This window comes from Silurus aristotelis (genome assembly GCF_946808225.1).
Source record: "Silurus aristotelis genome assembly, chromosome: 13".
NCBI classification, from domain to species: domain Eukaryota; kingdom Metazoa; phylum Chordata; class Actinopteri; order Siluriformes; family Siluridae; genus Silurus; species Silurus aristotelis.
Genome location: NC_139586.1, coordinates 25,687,279 through 25,703,428, shown reverse-complemented (window position 1 = coordinate 25,703,428; position 16,150 = coordinate 25,687,279). Strand labels below are relative to the sequence as shown.

Genomic DNA, 16,150 nt, shown 5'->3' with positions numbered 1-16,150 from the left:
ATGTTAACTCCCTGAGATTCATGAGGAAGAAACCTGGAGAGGAACCAGACTCAAAAGGAACCCCTCATCTGGGTTAGTTAAGGTTGTCAACTGTGTTTACTGACAGACACTCGAGTGCAAAACTGTTCATATCCAACTATAAACCTAATCCAGTGTAGCAGACTGTTGCTGTGTATTAAGTGTAACACAGCAATTCGTCTTTCACATGTCTCATGCTCTTGTCTTCATCTTTGCAGAGACTGGCCAACTCCAAGGCCCACACGTCGAGGTTTATAAGTGCCAACTTGCCCTGTAACAAGTTCAAGAACCGTCTGGTGAACATCATGCCGTACGAGACCACCCGAGTGTGCCTTCAGCCAATCAGAGGGCTCGAGGGCTCTGACTACATCAATTCCAGCTTCATTGACGGATACAGGTACGCAGAGGAGCTTGCGTCTTTCTTTCAGACTCTAGCATGTGTTCTGGTCATTTTGGCACCCAATACATTTTACATTTACACCCTCAAGTAGAAGCCCTAATCCAGAGCGACCTACAAAGTCTCTATCGTTGAATATATCAACATTGGTACATTAGGTTACATACTTAGAATACCATCAGGCTAAAACTCTGTTGCGAGGAATTATAGCACACTTCTTTGTATTTTTTTAATAAACAAAGACAAACCAAACAAGGAAAAGTGCTATTGTAAGTGTTTCAGGAAAAGCTTTTTTTGCCCGTGATTTGAAGATAGACAGTGACTCAGCTGTTCAGACATCTAGGGGAAGTTCATTCCATCACCTTGGTGCCAGAACAGATTCTAGATGTATGCCTTTTTTTTGCCCTCGCACCCATGTCTCATTCTGGTGTGAGCTGCAGGATGCAATTACTGTACAAAGCTTTATAAAAGGTCATTAAAAAAAAACAGGAAAGGAAAAAAAAAAGAACAAATTGGATGAGCGGTAAACATGCGCTCGTCATGTTTTTTACGAAAGGTGTCTGGTTATAGTGTCGAGTTTGTGTTAATGCTTGCTGTGTCTTGCATTCGCTAGCTTTATAATGGTTATTGCAGCTTCCAGGCAGCCATGAGATTTCCATATCTCACTTTAGTTATTCTCGGTAGTCGTATTCACACTCCTGTGCACTTTGCGTTTGGCTCTGCGTTTGGATCTGCAGCGAATTCAGAAGCGAATTCAGAAGCAGGCATGAGTTCGGCCTACCGGAGAAACTTTATGTACAAGATGAGCTACGGAACATGAATGCATTTAATCCGTGTGTGTGTGTGTGTTTGTGTGTGTGTAGGCAGCAGAAGGCCTACATAGCCACCCAGGGCCCATTAGCCGAGACCACAGAGGACTTCTGGCGCATGCTGTGGGAGAACAATTCTACCATTGTGGTGATGCTCACCAAGCTGAGGGAGATGGGCAGAGTAAGTGTGTGTTGTGTTGTGTGTGTGTGTGAATATCAGTCCTGATCTCTGCGGTTTATTTCTGATGTAATATTTTTCATAATACATGACAAAAAAATACATATAAAAGGTTACTATGGCAACCATCATAAGTTACAGTTTTTGAAGAAGTTTTTTTCTAAAACACTTCAACTTTATACACTATATGGACAAAAGTGTTGGGACACCTGACTTTTCCAGGCATATGTGGTTCCTCCTCAAGCTGTTACTTCAAAGTTGGAGGCACACAATTGTCTTTGGATGCGGTAGGATGAAATTTTCCCTTCACTTTAATCAGGAGACCCAAACCTGTTCCAGCACAACAATGCCCCTGTAGGCATGGTTAATGTGGTTAAAGATCTCTTAAGATGTTATAGAGCTCTGAACTCAACTATACTGAACCCCTTTGGGAGGAATGTTAACGCTGACTGCACCCCAGGCCCCCATATATACCATTACCTGACTTTACTAACACCCTTTTGGCTGAATGAATCCACACAAAGCTTCACAGGAGACTGGCGGTTTTTTAACACTAAATGGGGATTAAAAGTGGACTGAAATGTTAGAAAAAAAGGAACGTACCATTCTTATGTTCAGGTGTCCACAAACTTTTGTCTATATAGCAAATCATTTCTGTGGGTATCTGCATAATTAAAGGGGTACAATTATAGGAAAATAAGCAACAACTTACTTACTGATTTTTCTTATGTACCAGTTTTTATTTTTAGTTAAAGAATTAATGGATGATACAACATTTGTAACATGTCTAATGTTGTGGATCGTCTACAAGGATCTACTTAGTAGAATTAAACAGAAATTCCCTCGCTTGCCACCATTTTTCTTTCTCTTCTATAAAGACATTAATAATCAGAGGTGTAAAGAGTACCTTACTGAAAAACTGAAATCTCAAAGTCACCAATTCCAATATAAAAAGAGTAAACAAATCTGATTTGAGCAGTACTTGATTATTTGACTCATATTAAACGTAGGATGCACTAGTCCTCAACACCAACACACATGCTAGTAAAAAGCCAAAGAAGGTTTTATTACCTAAAATGCAAATCAAATTGCACACCTGCATTAACCAACAAAGCAACAGTCTCTTCAACATGCCAGAATAAAATCAAGATCAAACGAATCAGGCAAAAAAAAAAAAAAAGTAGTATAAATGTAGTTTAGTAGAGAGTAAAAGTTGCTTATATCTTTGATACGCTAATCTTATATTAAAACTAGCAAGTAGCCAAAAAAATGGCTTAAGTACAGTAAGAATGTACATTGATTTAAAGACTATACACCACTGGAATTAAGCAGTAGAGGACAGTAACAAAATAAATGTAATTTGTTACTGTACTGAAGTAGCTTTTAGGTCTATCTGTACTTTACTGAAGTATTTCTATTTGGGGAGACTTTCACTTTAAATTCACTACATTTAAAAGTCAAATATCTTTTCACTCGACTTCTTTTTGTGAAATCATTTGTTCCTTTTTATTTGAGTGAATAAAAACTAAAGTGGTCAAACACACAGCAAGTCACCAATCAGGGACGAGCGCACGCTCTGTTTTAAACTTGTTTTGATTGGCGCTTGGTGGCATCTGCTCATCACCAACATACAGTTCAGCGTCAATTCAACAGCAAGCAGAACATTTTATGAGGAATAAATGATGGAAGAAACTCCTGACTGTAACTTGCCACAACACCCGTGGCCTTAATTGCGTGATTTTTTTTTCAAGTACCGTATTTTCCGGACTATAAGCCGCTACTTTTTTCCCACTCTTTAAACCTCGCGGCTTAAACAACGAAGCGGCTAATTTATGGATTTTTTCTGGGTTTTTTCCGGTTTCACAAGCTTCAAGCCAAAAACCTGAACCCCATAACTTTAGACCAATGAAATTGCAGAACGGGTTTAAGGTGAACCAATGAAACTCTTTATATTAAATCAGATGCGCTCCCACTGAATCGGGCCGCACCACATCATAAATATGGATGATGTTCCTCTGACGTTTGAACTGCCGCTCACTCGGACTGTCAACAGGAAATGCGAATCATTCATAATTCATAACTTTTCACATAAACTAAATTGATTAAGAAAGAGACTTGTAACAAAAATGATAATAGGAAAATTATTGACATAATAAATCATAGTACTTTGGATTCTGAAGTACATTTAAAGGCATATCCTTTTGTACATTTACTCAAGTAAAAGTTTAAAAGAGCACTTTTACTGGAGTCATATTTTACCTACTGTATCTCTACTTTAACTCAACATGGCTTGTGTACTTCATCCACAGGTAATAAGAACTCACTTTCCGTGTCATTGAGGAAAAACTAAAAACCTAGTTATATTTTAATGCCTTACCATGTAAAAAAAATCTTACCATAGTAAATATAAACCATAAAACAACCACATTAATGAACTAACCTCCTATCCAGTCAGGTCTGTTAGTTCTGAGAGCAAAATAAACAGCTGTAAAGCAGCCTGGGTGAGTTTAGGGGACATGAGACTGGAATTAATTTGTGTTTGTGTGTGTGTATAGGAAAAGTGCCATCAGTACTGGCCAGCAGAGCGCTCCGCTCGGTATCAGTACTTCGTGGTGGACCCCATGGCCGAGTACAACATGCCCCAGTACATCCTCCGAGAGTTTAAAGTTACAGACGCAAGGGTAAGCCTCACAACGTACACACTGTTCAGACTTTCTAGCACACACACCAGATGCTAATATCTTCCTAAGCCCTTATGCATATTAAAGTAGCTCCGTCATTCTGCATCTTTTATTAATTACTTTTGGGCAGCATATTAATGTGGAACACGAACGTAACCTCAACATTCAAACAGCGGCTTTTTCAGTGCACCTTCAGTTCTATAAAATAAACTGATTATACGTTTCATTTAACGGGTTTGGATTGAAAACCTTCAGCGTGACTGATTCCTCTTTAAAAAAATAAATGCAAAAACAAACTTGTACTAATTCTAAAGCATGTTGGTAAATTAATTTTCTGGAACGTTCATCCTGAGGCCTTTTACACACACTGCAGTATTGCTTCTGTCGGAAAGCATTGGAGATTCTGTGGAGAGTCACACACTTCCACACAGAGAAAGCAGAATGTGAGAGTCATGTATGGTGTCAATGGTGTAATTGGGATTGGATTATGAGACAGAACCTGTGGAAGCGTAACACCATCGTGTTTAAGATAGGAGAAGGTTCAGGCTAGAGGAAAGAGAGAGAGAAGATGAGAGGGTCACTGCAGCTACACAGCTGAGACCTAGTCACGTATTTAATCACACGATTCGACTCACTCCGTCCAAAATTCAGTTCATTACATTCACTCATTAAAATGGTGGGGGCGGTTGGGGAAGAGAGAGAGAGAAAGAGAAGAGAGAGAGAGAGAGAGAGAGAGAGAGAGAGAGAGAGAGAGAGAGAGAGAGAGAGAGAGAGGAGATGATGGGAGGGTCACTGCAGCTACACACCTGAGAGAAGAGAGAATGAAGGAAAGTACAGGAGAGTGTGAGACGAAGGAAAGAGAGAGAGAATGAGGAAGAAGGGATCAGTAAACGAGATGAAGAAAAGAGAAAGTAAGAGAATGAGTAAAGCGATTATTGGTCGAGATGAAAATAGAGCGTGAGAGAATGAAGGAGAAGAAATGAGAGGATAAGATAAAGGAGAGTGAGAGAGTAAAGGAGAAAAGGTGAGTGGGTGAGATTAATTAAAAAAGATTGTAGGTGAAGAGATCAGTAAGTGAGATGAAGGAGAAAAGAGAATAAAGGAGAAGTGATAAATAGGTAAGATGAAGGATAAGTGATGAATGGGTGAAATGAAAGAGAAGTAATGAATTGGTGGAATGAAGGGGAAGTGATGAATGGGTAAGATGAAGGATAAGTGATGAATGGGTGAAATGAAGGATAAGTGATGAATGGGTGAAATGAAAGAGAAGTAATGAATTGGTGGAATGAAGGGGAAGTGATGAATGGGTGAGATAAAGGAGAAGAGATGAATGGGTGAGATGAAGGGGAAGTGATGAATGGGTGAGATAAAGGAGAAGAGATAAATGGGTGAGATAAAGGAGAAGAGATGAATGGGTGAAATGAAGGAGAAGAGATGAATGGGTGAGATGAAGGAGAAGAGATGAATGGGTGAGATGAAGGAGAAGAGATGAATGGGTGAGATAAAGGAGAAGAGATGAATGGGTGAGATGAAGGAGAAGATATGAATGGGTGAGATAAAGGAGAAGAGATGAATGGGTGAAATGAAGGAGAAGAGATGAATGGGTGAGATGAAGGAGAAGAGATGAATGGGTGAAATGAAGGAGAAGAGATAAATGGGTGAGATGAAGGAGAAGAGATGAATGGGTGAGATGAAGGAGAAGAGATGAATGGGTGAGATGAAGGAGAAGAGATGAATGGGTGAAATGAAGGAGAAGAGATGAATGGGTGAAATGAAGGAGAAGAGATGAATGGGTGAAATGAAGGAGAAGAGATGAATGGGTGAGATAAAGGAGAAGAGATGAATGGGTGAAATGAAGGAGAAGAGATGAATGGGTGAGATGAAGGAGAAGAGATGAATGGGTGAGATAAAGGAGAAGAGATAAATGGGTGAGATGAAGGAGAAGAGATGAATGGGTGAAATGAAGGAGAAGAGATGAATGGGTGAGATGAAGGAGAAGAGATGAATGGGTGAGATGAAGGAGAAGAGATGAATGGGTGAGATGAAGGAGAAGAGATGAATGGGTGAAATGAAGGAGAAGAGATGAATTGGTGAGATAAAGGAGAAGAGATGAATGGGTGAAATAAAGGAGAAGAGATGAATGGGTGAGATGAAGGAGAAGAGATGAATGGGTGAGATGAAGGAGAAGAGATAAATGGGTGAGATAAAGGAGAAGAGATGAATGGGTGAGATGAAGGAGAAGAGATAAATGGGTGAGATAAAGGAGAAGAGATAAATGGGTGAGATGAAGGAGAAGAGATAAATGGGTGAGATAAAGGAGAAGAGATGAATGGGTGAGATGAAGGAGAAGAGATAAATGGGTGAGATAAAGGAGAAGAGATAAATGGGTGAGATAGTGGTTTGACTGTGTTGTGATTTGGTCACTCAGTGTGAGCGTTGGATGTGAGTGTAGGCTGAACTCAGGCGCTCTGTATGGGACACTCTGTAAGAGACACTCACACACACTCCATTTACCTTCTTCTGGCAGAAATCTTCCAAACCTAGCTATGGGAAAGAGTTCAAAGACACTTCACTTTCTTCTCTCTCTTTTTCAATACAATACTAAATGGGATTGATGGGTGTGGTTAAAAGTGGGCAGGTCTGAGTTGTACAGATGGGCATGTCTAAGTAATGCAGCTGTGTGTAGTAAAGGTGGGGGTGTCAGTTATGTAGATAGGTGTGGTAAAGTTCGACATCTTAGAGAGTTAACAGGTGACTGTGGCTTAGTGGTAAAGTTGGGCGCGTCTGAGTGGAACAGGTGGGAGAACCTGAGTGGAACAAATGGGTGTGTCTAAATCAGAATGGCATGTTTGAGTCAGATGGGCGTGCTTGAGTGGAATAAATGTGGGACAGGTGGGCATGTCAAAGTGGAACAAATGGCTGTGTTTGAGTCAGATGGGAATCTTTGAGTGGAATAAATGTGGAACAGCTGGGCGTGTCATAATCGTACACATGGGCGTGTCTGAGAGAGATGGGCATGCTTGAATGGAACAAATGTGTGGTAAAATGGGCGTGCTTAAAATAGATGGGCGTGTTTGAAATAGATGGGCGTGTATGAGTGGGACAGATGGGCGTGTTCAATTGAAAATACTTGACCACTCCTATAGAAGAATTATAAATGAAATGAATGACCTTCTGTAATATAATTTCACTTTGTTTCTTGAAGCTTTGTACTTTGTATCTTTTAGTTTTTTTCAGAATTTATTTCTTTTTCTTATTCTTTCTCTTTCTCTCTCTCTCTCTCTCGCTCTCTCTCTCTCTCTCTCTCTCTCTCTCTCTCTCTCTCTCTCTCTCTCTCTCTCTCAGGATGGACAGTCTCGGACTGTGAGGCAGTTCCAGTTCACTGATTGGCCGGAGCAGGGAGTCCCCAAATCTGGCGAAGGCTTCATCGACTTCATTGGCCAAGTGCATAAAACCAAGGAGCAGTTCGGCCAGGACGGTCCTATCTCTGTCCACTGCAGGTACGATACACACATACACACACACACACACACACACACACACACACACACACACACACGAACACACACACCCTGAATAAATATATACGCTTGGACTGATGATCATTCCTCGTTCTGGAGGCTTGAGTGTTGAGTACACACTCCCACACACACTTCTCATCAGCATGCTTTAAATCTGTTAATGGCATCATCAGACATGATTCTCACACTTTCAGCCCATTAGCCTTCAGCATCCTCTCTTTTCAGTCTGGATAAGATTGAACTCTCAAAGTCCTATAGCAGCACCATTGCACACGCGACAGCGTTAAACAGCCTACTTTATAATAATAATTACTCTCTACGTCGCTCTCGCACACGAAAGAACCCTCCGATGATCAGACAATTAAAGCTATGAACCAAAGCCAGAGACTGCTTTTTACATTTCACACCCATCTACTGTAATAATTAACATTTGCTCTGATTCACACAAATAGAATTTAAATCATCCAAACACTTCTGATGTTTGATTTAAAAGATCTTGGAGGATCTTGAAGGATCTGTAAGATCTATTTGTTGTGCATGAAGATGTTGAATAAATCATGGTTGCTCTGATCTGATCTATGATGGAACTGGCAGGTGTGATAGACACTTTATAAAGTGTGTGTATGCAGGGGTGTGATTGCTCACTAAAAGATGATCTCCCAACCCGTATTCTAAGTGCTGTCTCTCTCAGACAGACACACACATCTCGTTTGTTTACTCTGGCTCAGGTGGCTCATGTCTCATTTTCCCCATCCATCTCATATCTCTTTCATTTCACTTTTCTACCTCTCACACATCTCTATTAATCTACAGCTGCTTCACCCGGTCTTTTCTTCCCACCCAAAATATCAAACCTAACAGAGGCGCCGCTCATTAATTGGCTGAGCGAGTTTAGTGAAACGGGAGCATGTATCTTCCTGTTCGAGGAGCCTGTCACGTCTCGAAGTCGCCACGTGTTAAACGTGCTTTGGGGATGCACGAGAGTGGCTTCAGGGACAAACAGCTGCGCAGGTGCCAGACGAACACTGCAGGTTTTATTAAACGTCAGTTCCGCGCAGCGTCGTTACGGCCAACAATGTTTAACCGTAGTCGTTATGATTCATGGCGTGAGGCAGCGGATGTGCAGCGAGCGAAGGTAATGTTCGCTAAGTGAGACCCTTTTTTGTGCACCGTTTTCAGCCTCGGTAAGCGACAGGGGCGAAAATAAATCTGTTGTCATAATAGTTATTGCTCCACAACCCGAAGTGTGAGGTAGAAAGAGAATGAGTGAAAGATAGAAAGTAAGAGAGAGAAAGAAATACAGAAAAACAGACAGCAAGAGAGAAAGACATAGAGAGAAGGACAAAGAGATAGAAAGACAGAGAGGGAGAAAGACGAAGTGACAGATTGAAAGGAAGACAAAAAAAACTGAAAGGGAAAAAAAAAACAGCAAAAGTGAAAGAAACAGAGTGAAAAAGACAGAGAGACAGAGAAGGAGAATGACAAAGAGATAGAAAGAGAGAAAGACAAAAAACTGAAAGAAAGAAAGAAAGAAAGAAAGAAAGAAAGAAAGAAAGAAAGAAAGAAAGAAAGAAAGAAAGAAAGAAAGAAAGAAAGAAAAAGAAACAGATAGTGAGAAAGACATAGAGAGAAGGACAAAGAGATAGAAAGACAGAGAGGGAGAACAACAGAGAGAAAGACAAAGAGACAAAAAGAGAGAAAGAGAGGCAGAAAGAGAGAGAGAGAAAGAGAGAGACAAAGAGGCAAAGAGAGAGAAAGACAGCAAAGGAGAAAGAAAAAGAAACAGTGAGAGAAAGACAGAGTAAAAAAAAAGGAAGGACAGAGAGATAGAGAGTGAGAAAGGCAGACAGACCGCAAGAAAGAAAGAAAGAAAGAAAGAAAGAAAGAAAGAAAAAGAAAGAAAGAAAGAAAGAAAGAAAGAAAGAAAATGCTTTGTGAGATTGTGTGTGTGTGTGTGTGTGTGTGGTGTGTGTGTGTGTGTGTGTGTGTGTGTGTGTGTGTGTGTGTGTGTGTGTGTGTGTGTGTGTCTGTGTGTGTGTGTGTGTGTGTGTGTGTGTGTGTGTGTGTGTGTGTGTGTGTGTGTGTGTGTGTGTGTGTGGGTTTTATGGGTTATGCTTCGATGTGCCTCCCTGAAGAATTGATACTCAGAGTTGATGGTGATTATTTCTTCGATAATCCTCTCAGCGTTCCTGGATCACTGCATGTCTAAAAGTCATTACTGACATCTTTTTTTTTTTCAACAAGCTCCTCCTCCTTATATCCCACTGCTGGGAATCCCCAGGCAATTGTACATGACGTCTTTGGATGTGGTAGCATGACATTTTCCGTTCACTTGAACTAGCAGACCCAAACCTGTTCCAGCATGACAGTGCTCCTGTACACAAATCCAGCTCCATGAAGATTTGCTTAGCATGGGTTAGAGTAGAAGATTTCCTGCGATTGAGCTCTGACCATCAACCCTAATAAACACGTTCGGGATGAATCGGAGCGACACCCTAGGGCTCCTCAATTCACCTACACAAGTACCTGATTTTACTAAATCTCCACAAGCACACTGAACATCTAGTGGAACATCTTCCCAGGAGAGTGGAGAGTATTATGAGAGCTAATTTTGGAGCGAATGTAGAAAGGGATGTTCACAAAGCACATGCGAATCTTGAACGTAGATGTCCACAAACTTTTGTGCATATAGTGTATATCCAGATGTTCTACACGAATGACACACAAAAACAGGTTTCTTTGGATTTTCACGAGTATTCCATCATCTTCATCTTCAGTGTAGAGATGATTGTAAAAAGTAGTAGATTATTGTCATTCATGAGCATCAGATTTGTCGCCGTCCTGTTTTTACATATCAGATCAATTTGTACATGTTAACATGTGTTGAAATATTTTTTTTTGCTTGTGTGTGATGCAGTGCTGGCGTGGGGCGGACCGGAGTCTTCATCACGCTCAGTATCGTGCTGGAGCGGATGCGCTACGAGGGCGTGGTGGACATCTTCCAGACAGTCAAAATGCTAAGGACCCAGCGGCCGGCCATGGTGCAGACCGAGGTGAGAGACACTGTTACAAAAAAAGGTCCAAAAGGACAAAAAAATCTAGAAACTGTTCTCTCCTTGCAATGTTAGTCTTTGTTAGTTTAGAATCAATTTTATAGACCAAACATCCGTGAGCATTCAAAGAATTAGTTTCTGGTTTAGAGTGTAGATAAATGATACATCCACTATATGGATGAAGGCACTGGGACAGCTGACTGTTCCAGCCGTATCGGACGTCTTTGGATGCAGTAGCATTACATTTTGTCTTCACTTGAACTAGGAGACAGAAGCCTGTTCCAGCATCACAATGCCCCTGTGCTCAAAGCCAGCTCCATGAAGATATGGTTCACATGGGCTAGAGTGGAAGATCTAAAATCTAGTGCAATCCAGGATAGTGGATTTGCTGTTATTACAACAGCAAATGGGAACTAAATGTTGGAATTGGATGTTCAGGTAGCATATACTAATCTCATGGTCAGATGTCCACAAACCTTTGTCCATATAGAGTACTAAAGGTACAGTCGGTGTATGCTTGATGGTAGCATTGCAGCACCAAGGAGCAGTAATGAAGTTTAGTATATATACTGTATGTATATTATATACTAGGGATGTGCATCTCTATAACTGAGGGCAATGCGATTCACATCTGGTACCATACGATACATTAAAGATACATACGAAGCAGCTACCGATGCGATGGGATACGATTCCCCCCCCCGTAAACATAATGCTGTGCAAGTCAATATGGTACCAGATGTTCTATTCCTGTTGTGTCTCCAGGAAGATACAGCTCTACCTCTGCCATGTTAATCTGTATTCTATGTGACTCTCAGGACACGTCTCGGTCTCCGTAGTGTAGTGATGCGTCATATTCACGTAGTGTCAGTGAATAAGCACAAACTATTTGTCACTTACTAAATAATAAAAGTATCGGGCATCTACTGATAATCGTATATAAATAAACCGATGCAAATATGTTTAAAAACAATGCATCGCGATACAAATGCCAACTTGTGTGTGCGATGTACACTTTTTTAAACGACGCATGACATTGTTAACTTTTATACTGATGCAAATCTATAATATAATAATATTTTTATATAGTATATGACAGGGTTTTTTTTACAATCCATACTTTTTTGTATTACTGTACCACCTTAAAAGTAGGACAATCTTCTAACCCAGTACTGTTGTGTAATAAAAAATTCATAGACAATTTTGTTTGATTTTGCTGTGTCTGCAGGACGAGTACCAGTTTTGCTACCAGGCAGCTCTCGAGTACCTAGGAAGCTTTGATCACTATGCAACGTAAAAGCCATCTCCTTCCCCCCTGCCCAGCGCCCCCTCTACAGCCTCCTGAGCCATAGGAACAACCTGCTTGAAACATTTGAAACAGTGACAACTATACAAAAAAAACCAACGTAAGAAAAAAATTACAAAAAATAACTAAATAAACCCTGTCATGAAAAACAAAACTACAGAGTGTATTTGGTGTCGGATTCCAGAACCATTTAAAAAAAAAATAATAATCCAAATTGGACAAGATACCAAGCCGAGGCAGATGCAGGGATCCGTTTTAAAACCAAGTACGTCCTTAATTATGAGATGGAACCAAAAGTATTGGCTCAGGCCGCAGGGTGGGAATGATCTATAAGTCGGACCGCTTTACTTTACCTCAAGTGTTCTGATCCAGAGGATATTATTAATCTATACGTGGACGTATATCTCCAAACCGATCCTGTAAAGATACTACAAAAATAACGAGCGAGTAAAAACGGGGCGAAAGTTCAGAACTCGCCTACACGTGTGTTTCAGCGGATGATCGAATGTGGACATGATCTCACTGAGACTGATTGGTGAGCTGATTGGGCTGAGATGCCTCGGTGGGCAAATTCCAGGTGTTTCCCGACTAGTTGGATGATGGCGATGTGACGGCAGCAGAAGTTGTTTCAGGGCTTTTGTGTTGGTGAAGTAGGCGGGGATTTTTATCCGCGGTCCCCACAAACTCCACAATCTCACTGATTTTACCACGTCAACGCAAAATTGTGCTCATCTTTAAGAAAGCGATAGTTCTCCAGAAGTCGTTCCGGTTCTTTTTTTGGGACAGGCTAGCCAATGTCTTCACAACACGCCAATGTAGCTTTGTCTTGAAAGCGTATGGAGGACCGGAGTGTGACAGTATCTTCATTCAGGAATGTGAGGACCAAATGACGATCCGATGAATTTTTGGGATCGTCATATAGGTTACCTTTCGACTGGTGTTTTCCCACTGCCACGAGCCTGGTAAACGTGGACCACCATCATTACCCCCACCACACGCATGGAATCATGGGATTGCTACTCCAATCGGCCAACATGCAACATTGCTTCGAATCTGGGAAGGCTTTTCCTTTGACAAAGCTTACTGTATCTTGTTTGACCAACGAAGATCGTGAACGTTCCTCATGCCAGTCTGCACCCCTGCTCTCGGGGGCTCCCTGGGCTCCCGGGACACATTTATTGGCGAACACCATTAAACAACATCGGCGAAGAGAAAAACAGCGGTACGACTTAACGTGCGCATCTCCGAAACTTTTAACTACGACTTGAACATAAATGTGTGTGACAGGAAGTCAGGAAACTCCTCTTCCTTCGCTTTCTGCATAAGTCAAAATGGTGTGTGTGTGTGTGTGTGTGTGTGTGTGTGTGTGTGTGTGTGTGTGTGTGTGTGTGTGTGTGTGTGTGTGTGTGTGTGTGTGTGTTTGTGTGTGTGTGTGTGCTGGAGAATGTTTAAACGGCAGAGCTTTCGGATTGGTGTCCAACAGGAAGATACTGACTGCGCTGTGAAAGGAGCCGTGTGTAGTTTTTTCTTATTTCCAAAAAAGCCTTATCGTTGTTGTAACTATACAAAATGAACATTGTTGTATTATTATTATTATTATTATCAAAATTAACACAATTTCATTGAGTCAATCCATTTAGTTTTTGTAACAGATACAGATACCGTCTCGTTTTTTTTTTTTTTTTTTTTTTTTTTAAATAGGAGGAGAAAAATGAGCTGGTTTTGTTCATATTATGTTAAAAGACATTCTATTTTTTCACTATAGAAACGTGGAATGTGGTTGTGCGTGTGTGTTTGCGTGCACACACACACACACTCACATACATGGTATATTTAAATGCAAAATACAAAGATGTATCCAAATCTTAGTATGGGTAGTATATTTCCTGTATTTTTTATTTCACTCACGAACATGTATACGTTTGTACGTTTTGTTTTGTTTTTCATCCTGATTTGGAGAAATGCCGCTTGGCCTCATTCTTTATCGCTCACATAAGGTATGAATTCATAGGTTTGATTTTTCATTCTTATTATCATTAGTAGTGTATAGTATGAGGTAGATAATTATTATTTTTTTTTAATAAAATTTTTTAACAACGACTTTTTTTGTTTTGTTTTTCAAAAGGTTTTAACATACATGAACTGTACGTAATGTTTTATCTTTCTTGTGAACAATTCATTTTTACTTTTCTTTTTTATTATTCATTTTACTTTTTTTGTTTTTTACTTTAAAATCACAAAACTGATCATCGGCTTGTTATGTATAAACAATGATCCTGAATATGACTTGTAAATAAACAAATCTAGATGATATGTATTTGTATAATTTGACCCACACGTTTTCTGTCTGAACAATTCTGAATTTCAAAATGGAAAAAAAAAAAAAAAAAAAAAAACAATCTATCCAGATTTCTCTGAGGAACTTGGTGTTGTAGGAACAACATTCTCCATCTCTGATCCCTTCACTTTCACTGTTTTTTGCCAAATGAGCTCTGAGTGTCCACCCCAGCGATTTCAACAATTCAGTCTATTTTTTTCCCTCATATGTAAGTGCTTGAAGCCGCTATTACATTGCATTTAACACTTTTCTTTTAACCTTTTGAATCAAATAAATTGTTTAGATAATGAACCTGGGAAGAGCTAGTGTGCTTGGTTTGTACGCTTGAACATCAAGACATAATGGAGTGTCTGCACAAATTTGCTTGGAACCAATTCACTGGTGTGTTGAATCATGTCACAGCCGGTGCGTTGGGTTTAGCAGGACTTGTCTCTCAGCACTGCCCATTTTCTTCATTCTTTTTTTTTTATCCACCTCAGGCTGATTTACTGATCCTTCAGTCTGTATACATGCATACTACATTATTTTTTAAAATCCCGGAAATCGTTTTCTTGCTAAAGTTTGGAAAGGAGAGAGAATTCTAGAATCTGGACAGAATTCCAATGCTGCCTTGGAAACCGGAGTTCGGCTCGTTTCTCCACGAGTCGCTGTTCTACGCGTTCGGACGCACCGATCTCTGAGACTCCGAATAAACCTGGCAGACATCTTGGAGGCGTATCGAACGTTAGGACTTTTTCATCGAGTATTCGGATCCCTGATCTCTGAGACATCTGACCTGATACGTCAGATTGATTAGGGAAAAGTGCTAAGGAAAAGTAAACTACACGTGGAAAAGTGATCTTATTGACAAAAAAAAATGAAGAAAAGCCAAAATTCTGAAGTGATTGAAAAAAAATATGTTTGTCTTTGTACGAAAGCCAAGTGATACTGCTTTCAAACTGTTACTTCTAACGGAATACAATAATTGGTTTAAAAACCACTGTGTATGTAGATATGTTGACTTTGTATTAAAGAAATGTTGTCTGAATCTCTGTTTTTTTTTGCTTTTTTTGCCCTCGACATCAGACATTTTGCTGTTGAGTACAAATAAACTGGCAGCATTAATTAGCGTATTCAAGTCTGATATTCAATTATACAAATTCTAATTTTATTTGTAACATACACATTTATACAGAGTACGACATGGAGTGAAATGCATTTTAATGACTGTCAACATGTAAACATGAAAAATAGAAATAGAATATAAGGATATAAGGTGTATGAAAGATATTGACAGAAGTACAGATTAAAATAATCCTGTGTTGTACATTAGTTTTTGTGTTAGTTTTATTACTTTTGGCATTTAAAAAAAAAAATAAAATCCGTACATCCAACTCACTCCGAGGGAAACTATGTAACTTGTTATTTGAACTTTATTATAACTGACATTTTGTACTAGTTTTAATGATAAAAAATTAAATGTTGTGATAAAGTAGCTACACTGCAATTTACTTAACTGAGGAAAATCACCTATGATGTCATTCAATAGACAAAATAAAACATACGCTGGCTGTCAAAACTTTGGGAACACCTAGTCTTTTATTGTTTTTTTTTGACACATGCATGTTCCTTTTGTTTATATGCAATAAACTAGGTCATTTAATGCTATACGTTTTTCACCAACCTGTCACTTTAGGCAATAACTATGATAACTGGATAAAATTTTGTATTATCTTCTCAAGGGACAATCCTAAAAAAAATGAAAATTGGATATATTTTAGAGTAGTACAGATTTACTCTCCTCTAAAAAAACTTAACATACAGCCATTATCGTCTAAATAACTGGCAACAAAAGTGAGTGCACCCTAAC

General features: G+C 39.7%; 1 protein-coding gene across 19 annotated transcripts in view; it reads left to right on the top strand.

Annotated features, from left to right (window-relative positions):
- ptprsa (protein tyrosine phosphatase receptor type Sa) overlaps nucleotides 1-15,328 on the top strand; it is a 276,827-nt gene extending 261,499 nt beyond the window's left edge. For all 19 annotated transcript variants that reach the window (XM_083558977.1, XM_083558975.1, XM_083558972.1 and 16 more), the window contains 6 exons: nucleotides 237-415; nucleotides 1,279-1,405; nucleotides 3,958-4,083; nucleotides 7,429-7,583; nucleotides 10,522-10,657; nucleotides 11,886-15,328. In XM_083558977.1, coding sequence (XP_083415103.1) covers nucleotides 237-415; nucleotides 1,279-1,405; nucleotides 3,958-4,083; nucleotides 7,429-7,583; nucleotides 10,522-10,657; nucleotides 11,886-11,954 — 792 coding nt within the window. In that variant the 3' untranslated portion in view covers nucleotides 11,955-15,328. The remainder of the gene's footprint in view (nucleotides 1-236; nucleotides 416-1,278; nucleotides 1,406-3,957; nucleotides 4,084-7,428; nucleotides 7,584-10,521; nucleotides 10,658-11,885) is intronic.
- Nucleotides 15,329-16,150: the final 822 nt, after the last annotated feature.